At 36.6% G+C, this 16229-nt stretch overlaps 1 protein-coding gene across 1 annotated transcript; it reads right to left on the bottom strand.

Moving 5' to 3' along the window:
- Positions 1-1289: 1289 nt before the first annotated feature.
- PSMD5 (proteasome 26S subunit, non-ATPase 5) lies at positions 1290-16224 on the bottom strand. The gene is made up of 10 exons (XM_006917080.3): positions 15967-16224; positions 12478-12622; positions 11368-11481; positions 10802-10930; positions 9207-9316; positions 7556-7698; positions 6599-6790; positions 4830-4939; positions 4300-4440; positions 1290-2029 (listed from the first exon to the last, which is right to left on the bottom strand). The coding sequence occupies exons 1-10, from the start codon at positions 16140-16142 to the stop codon at positions 1772-1774; spliced, it is 1518 nt and encodes a 505-aa protein (XP_006917142.1). The 5' UTR covers positions 16143-16224; the 3' UTR covers positions 1290-1771.
- Positions 16225-16229: the final 5 nt, after the last annotated feature.

Below are 16229 nucleotides of genomic sequence, written 5' to 3'. Positions count from 1 at the left end.
AGCTATTAGTAATAATGATAAAGAATTTTGCAATTTTCTCCTAGGCTTCGTTCACATTGACTTACTTGTAGTTCTCCAAATGTGTTCTCATTTTTCTATCTACTATGCTGCTCCCCTCTATTCACGTATCTCCTACACGTCCTTCAAGATTCAGGTGTTTCCTTCTCTGGGAAAACTTCCCTCAAGTCTAGGTGTTTTGTTTTCACCGTTAGTGTATTTACTATATACTAATTTTCTATTGACCTGTTTCCCCCACTATTAGCCACTTGCTACCTGTGTGATCTTAGATAAGCTACTTAACTTCTCTGAGCCTGTTTCATCTGTGAAATAGATGTAAAAATTACATGAGATGAACTTAGACTTAGGACAATGTCTAACGCTTTTCCCAATGCCATGCATAATGATGCAGTGTTTATTTATTAAACGCAAAATAAAAGTTTGCAAATTTTATTTAATCTTAAAAAATGTTACAGATGCAAAATCAGAATGAGTGTGTAGGCCATACATAGGAGAGGCGATCCTCTGAATTCCGATGTTAAATGAATACAATCAACATTATGAAAGACATTAAACAAAAGTCACCTTAAAGAGACAGAATGTTTCTTCTAGGCCAGGAAAGATCTGGCTGTAGTCTAGTAGTTACGGAAACATGGAAAAAGGAGACTCAGGGATACCAGAGATAACAGAAGAGATAGATGATCGATCTGGGGACATAAGAATTCCAGTCACTTGAGATCCATTTTATTACAGAGCAGGGACGGTTTATCAACATCACCATGGCTTAAAAGAAACCTATCTCTACGTTCTGAACTGTCACGCTCTGATAACATACTCAAGCAGAAACCTCTGGGTTGGTGGCTGGTGTGAAGTGCTTTGCCACTTAAGAGCAGGGCACTGGAAAACAGGTGAGAACAATTTTTGTCAATGAAAAGAAAGTGCATCCTTTGTTATTCACGGAGTTGACATCTTGTTTCATGTATAACATCCCCTCTGTTCTGAGTGGGTATTAGGAGTCAATTTTCCTCTCTCTGATCAACTCAATATCAACTTGATGGATCTGAAAATTTAAAAGCAAAACTCTCAACAATGATGACCCACCAATTAATATAAAGACAGTTTGGGGACCGTTCTGGTTTAGCATGTTATCACTCCTCCTCCCCTCAAAGCATAACAGAGTGAAATTCATTGATAAATAGCAAAAAAGCATCAAAGAATACTACAAACATTTTTAAAGGTTTACCGTCTATTTTTTTAAAGGAATACTAATAACAAAAAAAGTCGAGACTTTATTATTTTTTAAGAGATTTTATTAAAAGTATTTATTTAGTATAGAGAACATAATTTTAAGATGTCATAGTACTTATTTTTCGAAGAATACTTACATCCAAGACTTTGAAAGTGGAATCAGGAGAAAAGGACCAAAAAAAAAAAAAAAAGAAAAGATGGCAAAGAGAAACAAACTGGTTCCATTTTAGTTGAAGCAGATTTTAAAATAAGATATTAAGTCCATGAAAATTTTCTGGGAGAACAAAACTTCCATCTTCTTGCAGTCAAATGAATCTGAAAAACATCTGTTTCAATTATGCCCAAGTTTGCCCGCTTTCCTGGTTCACATTATATCTCAGTGTAGAAAAACAAATGTTGGTGATAAAATTATGTTTGACACTCCATGATAATTCTGGGGGGAAGGATTTCTCTGTTTTGTAAAATACAGAGGGAGTCAAATGCCTTCGAAGTTTTGGTCCAAATATGGTCTAGATTCTGGAAGAAATCATTCAGCTCCTTCCACTGCTGTCGTAGAAACAGGTTTTACATAGTATGGACCTTCACTCAGGTAAGTTCTGAGCCTCAAATAATTTGGGTTCCCAAAGATTTCTGCAACTGTCTTGGAATTGGCAAGTGCTTTCACCAGTTCATATTTGGCATCCTTTGAAGCTTTGTCATGTTCCACAGACCGGTCCATGATATATTCTACAAAACCTGGACTGTTAAACATAAGTTTCTGAGCCCAGGGTTGGTTTGCAATGGCCTGAAATGAAAGGCAGAAAGAACACAACTCCTCTTAGCCTTAAGAAGTTAAATTTGTTAGGATGGCACAATCTTTAGACAGAAATTCAGCAATATAAACCTTAAAAATGTTACTTTTTGCCTAAGCTAATTCCCTCCTGGGAATCTAAGAAAATAATCTAAATGTTAAAAAAACCTTTGTATACAGAGATGTTCATCATAGTGTGACAGTTACAATGTAACTGTCTGGATAAATTATGGTTTAGAGCAATAAAAAATTAAATAAACATTAAGAATGTTTATAAAGAATAGGTAAATCTGTTATATGATAAAAGATACAAATTATATACATAGCATAATTACAATGGTAGAAAAATGAAAACAAAAACTAGAGACTAAAGAAACTCATACTTGTGCATAAGATATTTTTCAGAATGATATACTGTAGCTATACAATGAAATACTAACACTTTCTAATTGCCTCCTTTAGTATAAATCTTAAACATTATGTTGAAGAGAAAAAGCAAATTGTAGAATGATATGAATAGCATGACAACATTTATGAGCATGACAGCATTTATGAAGTTTAGGAATATGAAATACTGTAACTTAAGGATTTATACACACATAGTAAAAGTATAAAATCATGTGTGGGTTTGTAAACCCTGAATTCATGACTGTGATTAATTATACCCAGAGAGGGAGGAAGGGAAATGGAATTGGGCAGAGGTAGCACGGTATGACTGTATGTTTGAAATATTTCATCAATCAATCAACATGAATACTAAAAAGAAATACACTAAACAGGTAACACTTGATGTGATTTAAAAAATTTCTACTTCTCAATCGTTTCCAAATTTTAAAATAATGAAAATGCAACTTTTATAATATTTTTAAAACTCTCGCTACTACATTTTAATGAAGAACAAGGAACAATCAAGTTTACGGCTTAGTCTCTTCCTCTCAAAATGGAGGAGACCAGCATCAGCATCACCTTGGAGCTGTTAAAAATTCAGGCTCTCAGGCTCCATCCATCACAATCTATATTTTAAGAAGATCTTAAAGTCTCAGAAACATCAGCCTAGTAGTTAACAATAGTGGAGGATGAAGGGTGGGCTGAAGTAAAAACAGCTGTCCCAACAAGTAAATAAAAAATTATTTCTAAAACTGTGGCTAACTAAGTTGAGCATAATGTAGAAGTGTTGGGGAGAAATTTTAATAATGAGAATACCAACGCAGGAGCCAAAATGGCCATCACAGCAACCTTTGGCAAGGATGAAGCGATCCAAAAGCAGTGTTCTTGAAGTTGATATGGATATTGTATCCTTCAAGACCCAGATCACGTATCACGTCCTGTAGGAAATCTTCCCTATCTTGTCACCTCCATTCTCCTCATCCTCTCCCGCTCCAGGCCAAGCATGCTGCCTGAGATCCCATTACAATTACTAAAGTGATTACTATATTCCTATGAGCCCAAACACCATGCTAAGTGCAGGGGCTATGAAGATAAATAAGATATAGTTCCTATTCTTAACAAACTCTGTTCAACAGATCGATAAACGTTTTCGACATAATATAATAAACATAACAATTATAATCCTTACAACTGAAATTATATAATTAACTACGCAATTATATTTATTGTCTGGGTCCCTCGATAATGAGCTATATGAAAGAAAAATCTCTGTATATTTTGTTCAACACTGTTGTATCCCCAGAACCTAGCAAAAAAATAAACAAAGATGAAACCCAACAAATATTTCCTGAATGAATGAATGCAAAGTATGAGAGCCAACACTGCTTAACTCAACCTTGTGAGTTTAGGCAAAACTTGAAGAGATACTTGAGCTAGTCTTGAAGGAGTCAAAGGTTAACAAGCAAATTCGGGAAGAATGTTGAAAGTAGAGGGTGCACAAAGGACCAGAAATATAAAGCAAGCAGTTTGTTATCACTAGAGCATTAAGTGCTAGAAGAGAAATGGCAGGAAATAAGGCACAGGAAGACCAGGCTGGGTCAATAAGGGCTTGCTTGATGGCAGATACGGAATCTGGAATTCATTCTGTCATCTCATAGCACCTTATGCTTTGTCACAGCACCGAATACCATTTAGTGAAACAATCTGTACACACATCTGTCTTCCTCATTAGTCCACACTAATAGCAGAGGGCGGAAACTGTACTATGCACTTGTGTATCCCCAGAACATGGCAGAGGGCCTGGCTCATTTCTAAGTACTCATGTGCTGAACTGGCAGAGTCCAAGAAGGACCTGTGGAAAAGAAGAGTATGCCTACCGTGAACACTTTTAAGGCAGCACAGTGTAGTTCAGGGAAGGGCTGATTACTGATGCCACGGAAGAGCTCCAGTGGGTCCCGAGATAAAGAAGAAAACCAGGAGTCTGTCATTCTCAGAAGGTCATCAGTTTGCTGCTCAGGCTATAAGACAGAAAAGAAAATTCTCCATACATTTATACGTCAGGAGACCTGGGTTCTGAAGGTACACTCATTAACTTGCTGTGTTGATCTCTGCTAAGTCTGGAGCACTCTTCCCCAAACCCAGCCCAGACTTCTCCTCTTTTTTATTTTGGACAGGGTTGATTAAGCAATCTCAAGGGTGCCCTCCAGTTCTAAAACTCTGATTCCACTTTAACTTGAAAATGTCTCTAGTCATATAATGAGGGTTATTCTTTTTTACTAAAAGTAAGAAACATAACATTTATTTGGTTGACATTTATATTAAGTTTAACCAGTAGTACATTGACTCATATTGATTAATTCTCCCAAACATATCCCACTGTCCTTCCTTAATTTTACATTTTACTTACTGGTAAATAAAGAAGAGATGAAATTGCATCCAGGCACCTAATTTTGAGCTCTGTTGAGGCATTCTTTGCTTGATACCCTATTCTCATGAGCAAATGTTCAAAACGAGTTCCTTTGAAGGATAAAAAAATAGTTTTTATTGTGGTAAAATACAGATACCATAAAATTTACCATTTTAATCATTTTTAAGCAAGCAGCTCAGTGGTATTACGTACACTGAGAATGCTGTGCAACCATCATCACCATCCATCTCCAGAACTTTTTCATCATTTCAAATCGAAAGACTGTACTCATTAAACAATAACTCCCCATTTCTCCCTACCTCCCCTCCTTGCAATCACTATGCTACTTTCTGTCTCTATGTATATGACCATTCTAGCTACATCATATAAGTAGAATCATGTAATATTTTTTCTTCTGCGTCTGGTTTATTTCACTTAGCATAATGTCTTCAAGGTTTCTCCATATCTTAGCATAGATGAGAATTTCATTCATTTTTAAGGCTGAATAACAGTCCATTGTCTGTATATACCACATTTTGCTTATACATTCATCCGTCAATGAACACTTGGGTTATTTCTACCCGTTTTGGCTACTGTGAATAATAGTTGTTAATGAATGCAAGTGTACAAACATCTATTTGAGTCCCTGCTTTCAATTATTTTGAGTGTATACCTAGAAGTAGAATCGGTGGATGATACAGTATTCCATGTTTAACTTTTTGAAGAACTACCATACTGTTTTCCTCAGTTACTACACCATTTTACATTCTCACCAGATATACACAAAGGTTCTAATTTCTCACATCCTTGTCAACGCTTGTTATTATCTGTTAAAACATATACTATGACCCCTACCAATGTAAAAATAAACATGTAGTCGGAGACCAAGTCAAGAGCCTAAAACACACATTCATATGCAATACAGCATAATAAGTCAAAGTGTAGAGGATTTGGAATCAAAGGACCTGGATTTGAGTAGCAGCTGCCCCACAGTCTGTATGATCTTAGAAAATTTTCTTAACTTCTCTGAATTTCAGCTACCTTTTCTGTAAAATGAGAATGACAATAGTACGTTCTTTGCAGGATTGCAGGAAGAGTCTATTATATGTCATAAGTAAAAGCACCTAGAAAAGTACATATAACAAGGATTATAGTTGTGATACACAACAGCATATTAATTTTCAACATCTACTTCACAACAGTTTTAAGTGTTGCATATTATTTTTTGTGTTAAGTCCATAGTGCTTTCAAGATACTCATGGATGACCCACAAAAGTATCATTCTTAACATAAAATCTTGAAACAAATTTTTGTTTTTTCTTCCTTGAAGTTACATATATAAAACAAATGTGTCTTTTCATTAAATATGCACAACTCTGAGAAGTAGCTGTTATTGCCTTTTTAAAAATGAGGAAAATGAGGCCTAGAGTAGTGAAGTAGGTAAATGAAGTTCAAAAAACTAAATCAATGTTAGAACTGCGACATGAACCCAGGTCTTCCTGACCCCAGCCCATGGTGTTTGTACCATGAACACTACTTATGGAAGATGTAAAGCAGAGCATTTGGTCCAGTCAAGTTAGAAGAAAAATTCAGTAATAATTATGAAACTTTTAAGGATGAGTCCAAGATCATGGTAAAAAGAATGCCATGTGTAAAAGTAGTTTCTATAATGTAATTATCATACCAGCAAATGAACTTATATACTGAAAAATGATGACATATAAAAAAGTAAGACATCCCTAAAGAAAGCCAAAACAAGTCATACCAACCTGTCTTATGTAAAACCTGTTTTCCTTCAACATTGGATCCCAGGATTCCAAGTGTGTCCACAGCTACGCCAATCATGGTGGGGTCCTGACTTTCTGTCATTTCAAAGACTTTTTCCACAAAGACAGGATAACGCTCACAAATCTGTTGAGGACTATCCATGATAGCCAGGTTTCCAAAAAACTTCACAAATCCTAGAGATATTTGCAAAAATATATTTTAGTAGGGGAGGAAGACAGCAGAAACTGTGGGTCCTATGTTTTCATAGGAACAGTAACAAACTACAGGCCAGAAAAAGGAGAGTTTATGGTACTGTGCTACCTAGAAATCAGACAGATCTTAGGGAATATTGAAAAACCTGTGATGTGTGGTGCTGAGAACAGAAATCCCAGGAAGTCAATGGAGCTGGGTCCAAACACTGAAGCACTGTCACACGCAAGAGGGAGAACAAAGAACAAGGACCAGTGGAAACAAATTCCAGGAAGGTAAGTTTGGAATCATTACTAGGAAGAAATTTTTAAATAGATGTTCATCAATGAAATAATCTAGGCTACCTAAGGAAGGAATAAATCTCTGATTTCGGGAAGTGCCCAAGAAAAACTAATCGATCACGTCCTTCAACAGAATGGCTAGAGTGGTTCTTTTATTAAAGATTCCAACTCAGAGATCTGATCAATCTATGAAATATACTGTACATGTCATTACTAGTATTTTTATTTATGTTTCTTTTGGCTGAGATTCAAAGGAAACTATCCTAATGCTCTAAATAGCAGTATTTCTAGAAAATCAGAATCAATAGTGCATGGCTCCCAGGGCAATAGATGCCGCCTCATTAAGGGGCTCTGGGTATCACCTCAAGGGAATCAGCTCTAAAGAAGCCAATCTCTGGCCTCCCTTGACAAAGATAACTCAGAAACAAAACACACACCGTAATTTCCACAGGCATCAATATTTCTTACCTGGCAAATAGAAGCTCGAGAAAGGATCTGAATCCGCCCCAACAATTATATTAGAAATCTGATCAATTATTCCTTCTTGAGCAAGGTACTGTCGTCCATGATGAGTATGTGCCAGTGTTGTCACCATTTCTATACAGGTGGCTCTAAAATGCCAAGATTTTGCATATGATTAGCATGGTTTACAGATTGTTTTCATGGAGGTTCTCTTATTTAACTCTTCCCACCCAATCTGAAAGGTCTATAATCCTGGCTCTACTTTTCAGATGAGAACACAGGACGAGAAAATTGCAGTGACTTGTCCAGAATCACATTTTTATTACAAAGTAGAGTTTAGACTTAAATCTTGACTTTCTCATTTGAGACCTACTGTTGTTTCCACTATAACATAGCTACTTCCTAAGATTTTTTTAAACTTGTTTTATCTTGAAATGTCTAATGTATAAAAAAGAGAACAGAATAGTAAGCTTCTGTGTACCCATAATAATCCTGATTGTATAGTTATCAATATTCTGCTTTACTCATTTCATCTTTTTTTCCATTTTTTGCTGAATTATTTTAAAGCAAATTCTAGTCATCTCGCTATCTACACCTGCATACTTCAGTATGCATCTCTAAAAAACATGAATATTTTCTCACACAATTGTAATGCCTTATCACGTATTTTAAAAATTAGTAATAATTCTTTGATATAACCTAATACCCACCCATGACCAAATTTTCCCAATTAACTAAAAAATTTTTATAATGATCCTAAGGTACTTTAAATGACTATTTGTTGTTTTTTTCCCTATGTCATAAAATCTGATATATAGCTTAAAAAATTAACAAAATTAATTTCATTATTAGAACTGCTTTGAAACAATGTAAGTGGTGACCGATTTATGGATTTAACAATTTCAGCTACATTTAAACAACACAGGGCAATCAGAAAATCATTTAAGATAAGATAAACAAAATCCTGAGTACACAAAGATAACTATAGTGCTATTATAACAGCAAAATACTTGAAGGAAACAGTGCTCAACAGTGAGGATAAATTAGTAAATGTGGACTATCAACAAGGAAACATCTGGCAAATATTGAACAGGACTCAGGGAGTAGGGGGCTGGAATTAACATTTCTCTGAGGTCTTATGTCAGCCATCACATTGGTCTCAATCATCAATTCACTTAATCCTCAATATTTTCTTTACAGATTTGTCATGGTTTCATTTAGATGAGGAAACATGAAGTACAGAATATCCAAGGTCAAACAGGTAGTAAGCCGTAGAAATGCATGCAAGCCCAAGTCTTACTCATTTTCAAAAGTTCATGTTTTTCTATGATGCCACTGTGCTATTATGTAACAATGCCAAAAAAATGCGTAAAACACATTATGTAATACAAAATGGCAGTTATCATGTGATTGCAACTTTTTAACAGCACATATGCATGCCTAAGGACAGAAAACATAGTTATTCAAAAGTAGCTATACTGCCATATGTTGTCACAATATAGCTTGAGCAGTTTTCTAAAAGCCCCTTCTTTAGGACATTCATTTGTCATGAGATTGCAACCTAGGGACAGGCTCTACTAAAAAAGATAACACTTAAGTCCCAAGGTTGTTTCCTGTCCCTCCAAAAGAGGAAATTTCGCTCTCTCAGCCAACATACCTGACCAGCACATCCTCACCAGTCAGCTCTCTGAGAAGCTGGGTTACCAATCCACTGGTGGTACAGTAGTTTAAAGATTCTGGTGACGTAGAAGAAACCTCCACAATTAACTGCAAGAAAAAGAACAGATAAAGCAGAAAGGTCAAAATAACCCCAAACTTGTTAAATCTCATTTTATGTTAAAAGTAGGACAGGGTACTTACTCCATTATATGTGTATCTGTAATTTTTACAAAAGAAATCATCAATCAAGGTAAAAAAGCCTGAATAAGCAACAACAAACTGTAAAAATCATCCATCCATTTATTCATTTATGCATGTCTTTTATCAGTCAGTCATTTACTTACTCATTCATCAAGTATGCCCTGAGGGCTTACTGAGAGATATAGGGTACTGAAGGATTATAAGCAGAGCAATGACAGAACCAGATTTGGATTTTTAAAAAGAGCATTCTCACTACATGAGTAGTGGTGAGAGAAAATGCACTGAGACCAGTTTCAATGCAAACACAGTAGTCCAAGTGAGATACTGGTAGCTTAGACTTGGGTGCTGGTGGCTATACCAACGAAAAGAAATGCATGAGTTTAAGTAAAACTGATATGACGTGATGACTGAATGGATACGTGGCAGAAAGCACAAAGCCTCATAGAGAATAAGTTCTAGGTCTAATACCCAACCACATGGACTATGAGATAGGGCCAGTTTGTTGTTGCTGTTTTTTATTAGGGGCATGAGGTGGGTGAAAAAGACCAAGAGTTTGGATTTAACATGAGTATGAATATGTCCAAGGTGGAGAGTGAGTAAGCAGCTGGACATTAAGGTCTGAGCTCAAGAGAGGTCTGGATAGAGGTTTACATTTGAGAGTCATCACCATTACAGATGGGAACTGAAATCACAGGATGAATAAAACTGCCTAGGAATGAATATAAATTACAGGGAGAAGAGGGCTTGGGACTTTGCCTTCACGAACCCCAACAATTAAAAAAGTTTAATAGAGGATAACGAGCCAGGAGACAGAAGAAACAGCTCGAGAGGCAGAAGGAGAAACAAGATTGGTTAGTATCAAGACATTCAAAGTAAGAAAGTGTTTTGAAAAGAGAATTAGACTGTGGAGAATTAGTTTTGAATATGTAGCCTATTACTGTGTACCCTTGGGTCAATTACTCCATCAATAGTGAGGTTAATGATAATGATGTACAGGGTTTACTGTGAGAACTAAAGACAGTATTTGTACTGAGCACCGTGATCAGTACAAAACTGGTGGAAATGAGACCTATTTCTTCTTCTTCTTCCTAGTATTACTACTACTACTACTACTACTACTACTACTACTACTACTACTACTAAGATTTTCAAAGTCTAGTTTCAATGGTACCTCTTCCACTATAGGACTCATAGTGCAGTATAAATATTTTTTATATGACTGTCTCACACACGAGGCGAGGAGTTCATCCCTGTATCTCCAGCATCTAGTATAGGGCTAAACACAGACTATATATTCAATTAATGTATGTTAAATGAGCCATTTTGCCTTCCAATGTAACCCCATACTGCATTCTGAATTGTAAGCATCAGAAAGTATGCTTTTTGTCTTACCTCATATACCCTGTATCGAACAATGTCATTTGTTTTCATTACAGTTTTCAAATCATCCAGCAGATTGCTTTCAAATAAAGCCTCCAGTCCAGTTTGGGTCAGTGATATTCTTGACAGGGATTTAATGGCCTTACAAGGAAAAAAAATCTCTTAAGTCATAAAAATATAGAATATTAATATCTACTTCATAACATTGATGTGAAAATTAATGTATGTAATGCACTTTGCCTAATGAGCATTCACTATGTTTTAGCTATTATTCTTTATAATTGGAAAAGATAAACAGTAGTTCCAATAAAAAATAAGTATGTAAGTTTTGCTTCTGATGAAGTAATCCAATGTAAGCCTTATGATGGATAATTTATGTATGTGTATTCTAGAAAACAGAAGTGGTTTACTAGTACTTATTTGACACCATTTATTTATTTGATACCATCTATATGAGGTTGCAAATTCAATTACACAAATCATCCCTTCTAAATCTTCACCTCTCTATCCAGAAAGCCTTTGTCTTTTAGGACACTAATATCTCTGCATATTTAAGCTGATGGTTCTAGCTGACTCACCGCTTTAGCTACAGATAGATTCTCTCCACCAATACAATAAACGATTTGTTTTAGTAATTCAGGATTATTTAGAATCTCGGTAACAGCATTAGAATTTTCAACAATTCTTCCAACCTAAAAGAAAAAAAAATAAGATTGGAAATACTCTCCCAAGGTAGGGCAGCATGTGAACACATGATGGTCAAATTTCTTTAGTGTGTAGTTATTTTAAGAGTAAATGATTATAACTATAAGACAAGATATTAAAAATTCCATATGACCTTAATTCATTATCCAAACACATATATGGCATAGTTACATCTTTGAAAGGAAAAAAAAAAAGGTTGGTAAGAGTTGACGTACCTCATTGAGTAAAATAATACAAATCCTAGTTCTATCCATTTTTACCTGCACTGAAACCCTGAAAATTAAATAACTTCTTTGAGCCTAATTTCTTGTCTGTAAAATGGGAATACAACTTAACTGCAGGATAGTAATGAAGATTAAATGAGACTAAATAGGTAAAGCACATAGCACAGTGTGTGGCACTTAAATGGTAAATAAATAGACACTTTTTCCTTTTTGTTGGATAAATATGTTAGAGGAGAAAAGGAAAAACAGTAGTTGAATACCTACTGGTTAAACTAACTGCTCCTAACCAGAAGATCCTCAATAACAGTTCTTCACCTAAGTGAAGCATGTTTTGATTACCAGGGTGATAAGAGTTATTGTCTTAAGTTTGTTGGTTTAGTGACTTTTATAATAGTACTTTGTTCATATCACCATAATAAGACTTAACACAACAATTTTTTTTTTCTCTAGACTAGGGGCTCCCTGAAGGAAAGAAATAGGTTTTATTTATCTAGTTAGCTCTTACGGCATATGATACAATGCCTGGCATATAAAAGAAACTCAGTATTTGCTGAATGAATGATGCTGACAGTACTCAGTGAAACTTTTTACTTTAGCATGTATCCCCCTGGTAGTAGTTAGCTATGCAAACAAGAATAGACTGCACACTATGTAGGTTTTTTTTCTTTACCTGTTTTTGGCACCCAGCATAGAATTTAGCCCAAAGCAGATGGTCACTAAATGTTGGTTCTCTTATCATGTGCTAGCAAAATTTCATACCTGGGACAGAGTGAGGATTTTTACAGAATCATCAGGGTGAGTCAGTCCCCTCTGCAGGTCAAACTTGAGGTTCCGGGCCACGTGAACTGGCTCCATAGCTTGGAGCAATCTCTCCAAGATGGATACACACAAAGTTGTCTGTTCCCTAAAGGAGATACCACAGACCTCATTATTTCATGTCCTGCCAGGTAGGAAGTAATAACCTAATAATATCTGACACCCAGCTCAATGAGGTCTTCTCCATAGACTTTCCTTTGAAATACCAGCTTCTACTAATTTATTAAACGCTAATTACCTATTATATGTCACGCCTGTGCTGGGGCTACAAAAAAGGATAAGATATATTCTATAACCTCAAGAAGCTCAGTCTAATGGAAGACATAGAAAAACAGAAAGGCAACTATAATCCAGGTAGATAATGCTAGGTTGGAGTTGGAAGCTGTGAGAGCTCAGTGAAGAAAACAGGGTACAGGGTACACCTAAGCTAAATTTTAAGAAAAAGTGGGAGTTCTCTAGAAGAAAGGTGTTTCAGGTAGAGGGAGTAAAAGCACATGGGAAGGCACAGATGAATGAGACAGCGCTATGCATTCAAGGAACCACAAGTAGCGTGGGTTATAGGGTCAGAATGGGAGAGAAGTCAGGAGGTTAACAGGGGGAAAATGAATGGCAAGAAATTAAACAGGAAAAATGCACGGAAGTCAGAATCTGATAGGTCTTTTATGTCCTGCTCTGAAATTTAGCCTTTTTCCAGAAGGCAATGATCAGTAAGAAGTGGTTTTAAAGCAGAGTGTAACATGAAGAGATCTTACAGAAAATCACTCTGCATCACTGATAGAGAAAGAATTTTCAGTTAGAAGGCACTTGATATTGAGAAGTGATGAAAGAGTAAAAGTGGGGGGGGGGGCGGGTAGCAGCAGGGATAAAGAAGAGGGAAAAGGTTCAAAAACTAGTAAAGAGGTAAATTAATCAGAACTTGATGACTACTAGATATAGATGCAGAAGGTGTTCAAAAATAACTTCCTTTTCTCTTAATAGGCAGTGCAAGTAAATGGGCACTCACACACTAATAATAGTATACAGCTAAATTTGTACAACCTTTCTAAAAGGTGATTAACCAATACATAGCAAAAGCCCTAAAAACAAACATATCCTTTTAATTTAGGGATTGAACTTTGCATAATTAAGCCTAATTAAGAATGCTTTTATATCTAAGATCATTGAAAACATGTCCACACAAAAATCTGTACATGAATATTCACAGAAGTGGAAACAACCAAATACCCATTAATTAATGAATGTATAAATGTGGTATATCCACAAAATGGAATATTATTCAGTCGTAAAAAGGAATGAAGTACTTATCCATGCTACAACATGGATGGTAGTTTACACTGTATAGTGCACAAATTTCAGATCACATGTGGCCCTTTGGTACCAAGAAGCCAAACAGTTAATAACTTAACAATCAGTCTTGTTTAACTTCCATGATGCTAAGCAGTAATCTTAAGACTTAATTTCCCTCACAAAAACTCCTATCTACATTTACATTAGATCAGATACTGAACCAGTGTATAGCAACCTGTGTGGTTTAGTCAGGATAATACCAATACATCTGGACACTCAGTCTACCCAGAGAAGAATTACTTCCACAAATTGCAATTGGATCTACTATGTACTCAGTTCTGAATTACCCTGTCTTTAAATTTCCATTAAAATTTTTTCCTAGATCACTGCTTCTTCATTCACCAAACCATCTCCCCCAATGACTTTATGCTTCAAACTCCCCTTCATTTCAGTTCCTATTGCATCTCTGACATTAACTTACAGTATGACCTTTGAAAGTCTCTTCATCCATAATAGAAAGTGGTTGGACTAGGTACCTAAAATTGAGTCTAATCTTTTATTGGGCATATATTATATTATGTTCTGTGCCCTAGGAGGGATAAAAAGATGAACAAAATATACTCCTGCCTTCAAAGAATTTACAAACTAGAAATAAATACATACGGAATTATAACATAAGGCAACAGTGTCAAGTATCATTAACAGAAATATGTCTTTCAGGAGATCTGAGGACCAGTCACTTGCAACTGGAGTGACCATTACTTTTTGGAGAGGAAGGCACTTTGCCTGGGCCTTAAGGGATGGAGAAGGAAAGGGCATTTCTGTCAGAAAGACTGGCACGAACAAAGTTAGGAAAGTACAAAGTCATGCTCAAGGGAAAGTTAAGAGGTGCCACATGGTAGCTGGAGCAGACGAAATGTGTTGGGGAATGAAGGGAAAAGATGAGGCTGGAAAAGTATGATTTAAGGGTCCAAATGTCAGACTAAGAAGTCATGATTTTACAATGCAGCCAGGTTTAAATGAACTGAGAAGTTCATTGTAGTTGCAGCATGGGAAGGATATGCTAGAAAAGAAAGCCTACAGGTAATAAGTCAGACTAATGTGATAGACCTAGCAAGAGGGAGAAAATAAGGGCCTGAATTAAAGTGGACAAATAAAAGATATTTTATAGGCTGGCCTAAATAATGTTAACTAATGGATTTAACGAAACGGAAACACATATGAAAAAGAGAGGAATCTTAGGGCAGAGCCAAGAAAGCCCTCTGAAATCCAGTGTCATTTCAGTGACTATCTTTTCAAGTAGAAAGTTTCTGGATCACAAATATTTTTAAACTCTTTGAAATTATCAAATACAAAGTGTTTTCAAATCACACACTACATATTTGCATAAAATGAAAAAAGTTGCCATCCTGTCATTCTAAGTCCCACTTCCATATTAATAGTTTCTGCTGTACCTTTCAGATAGTCCCAATGTTATACTAACCTGTGTGTTTGTGTCTTTTGTGTGTGTGTAATCCTTTTAAAAAATCACTCATAATGTAATCATAAACTCCTACAGTTTTTTTCATTCAACAACATATATTAGAGATCTTTCCATGCCCACATCTGTAGCTCTACCTCAACTTTTCTAAGAGGTGTATAGTGTTGCTGGGTAATGTGTCATAATTTATTTAGAATCCCTTTTTAATTGATATTTAGGTTGTTTCAAGATTTTTGCTGTCACCTTGTTAAAATACTCCTGTACATACAGGACATTTTGTGCGACTATGCCTGCATGTATACTGCATGTTGATGGATCTTGCCAAATTGCCAAGATAGGACCCCATCTTAAGAGGGAAAAAAAATCAAGACCTTGTACACATAATTGTGGAGTTCTCCCTGTAGGTGGGCAATCTTACTTTTCCCCTTCAATTCCTATTTCCAGGATGAAGTGTGGCCAGGAGATGGTCAGGGACACATCTCAGAGGCTGGACTTGAACCTCGTCTCTTGCCTCTCACCCCAAGAGCCTTCCGTCCCTGAAATTTCAGCTATTTTTTTTTTTTTTTACTTTCATTACGACTAGAAAAAGCCCTCCCCTCATCCTACCCACCCCCGTCTCCATACTTGGGGGTGTCTCTCCCGCTCAAGCTGCGGGGTCCTCTCACCGATGGTTCGCACTGAGCAAGGAGAAAAGCGGGCCAAGGCTCAGTTCCGCCGCTTGTTCGCGGAGCTCGCTGAGCGGCACCGCCTGCAGCACCGACTGAAGCGCGCGCAGCTCCTCCAGCGGCGCTTCCAGCCGCGACACCTCCCTAAGCAACGCCTGGACCTGAGCCGCCATCATACCCCCTCCCGCAGGAGCTCGTCCCGCCTCCCGCCCTGCTCCCAGAATGCTTCGCGAGTCTCGCGAGATCTGCCGGGCGCAACCTCC

The sequence above is a fragment of the Pteropus alecto genome, unplaced genomic scaffold, assembly GCF_000325575.1.
Source record: "Pteropus alecto unplaced genomic scaffold, ASM32557v1 scaffold226, whole genome shotgun sequence".
NCBI lineage: Eukaryota > Metazoa > Chordata > Mammalia > Chiroptera > Pteropodidae > Pteropus > Pteropus alecto.
This window is presented reverse-complemented; position numbering and strand designations above follow the sequence as displayed.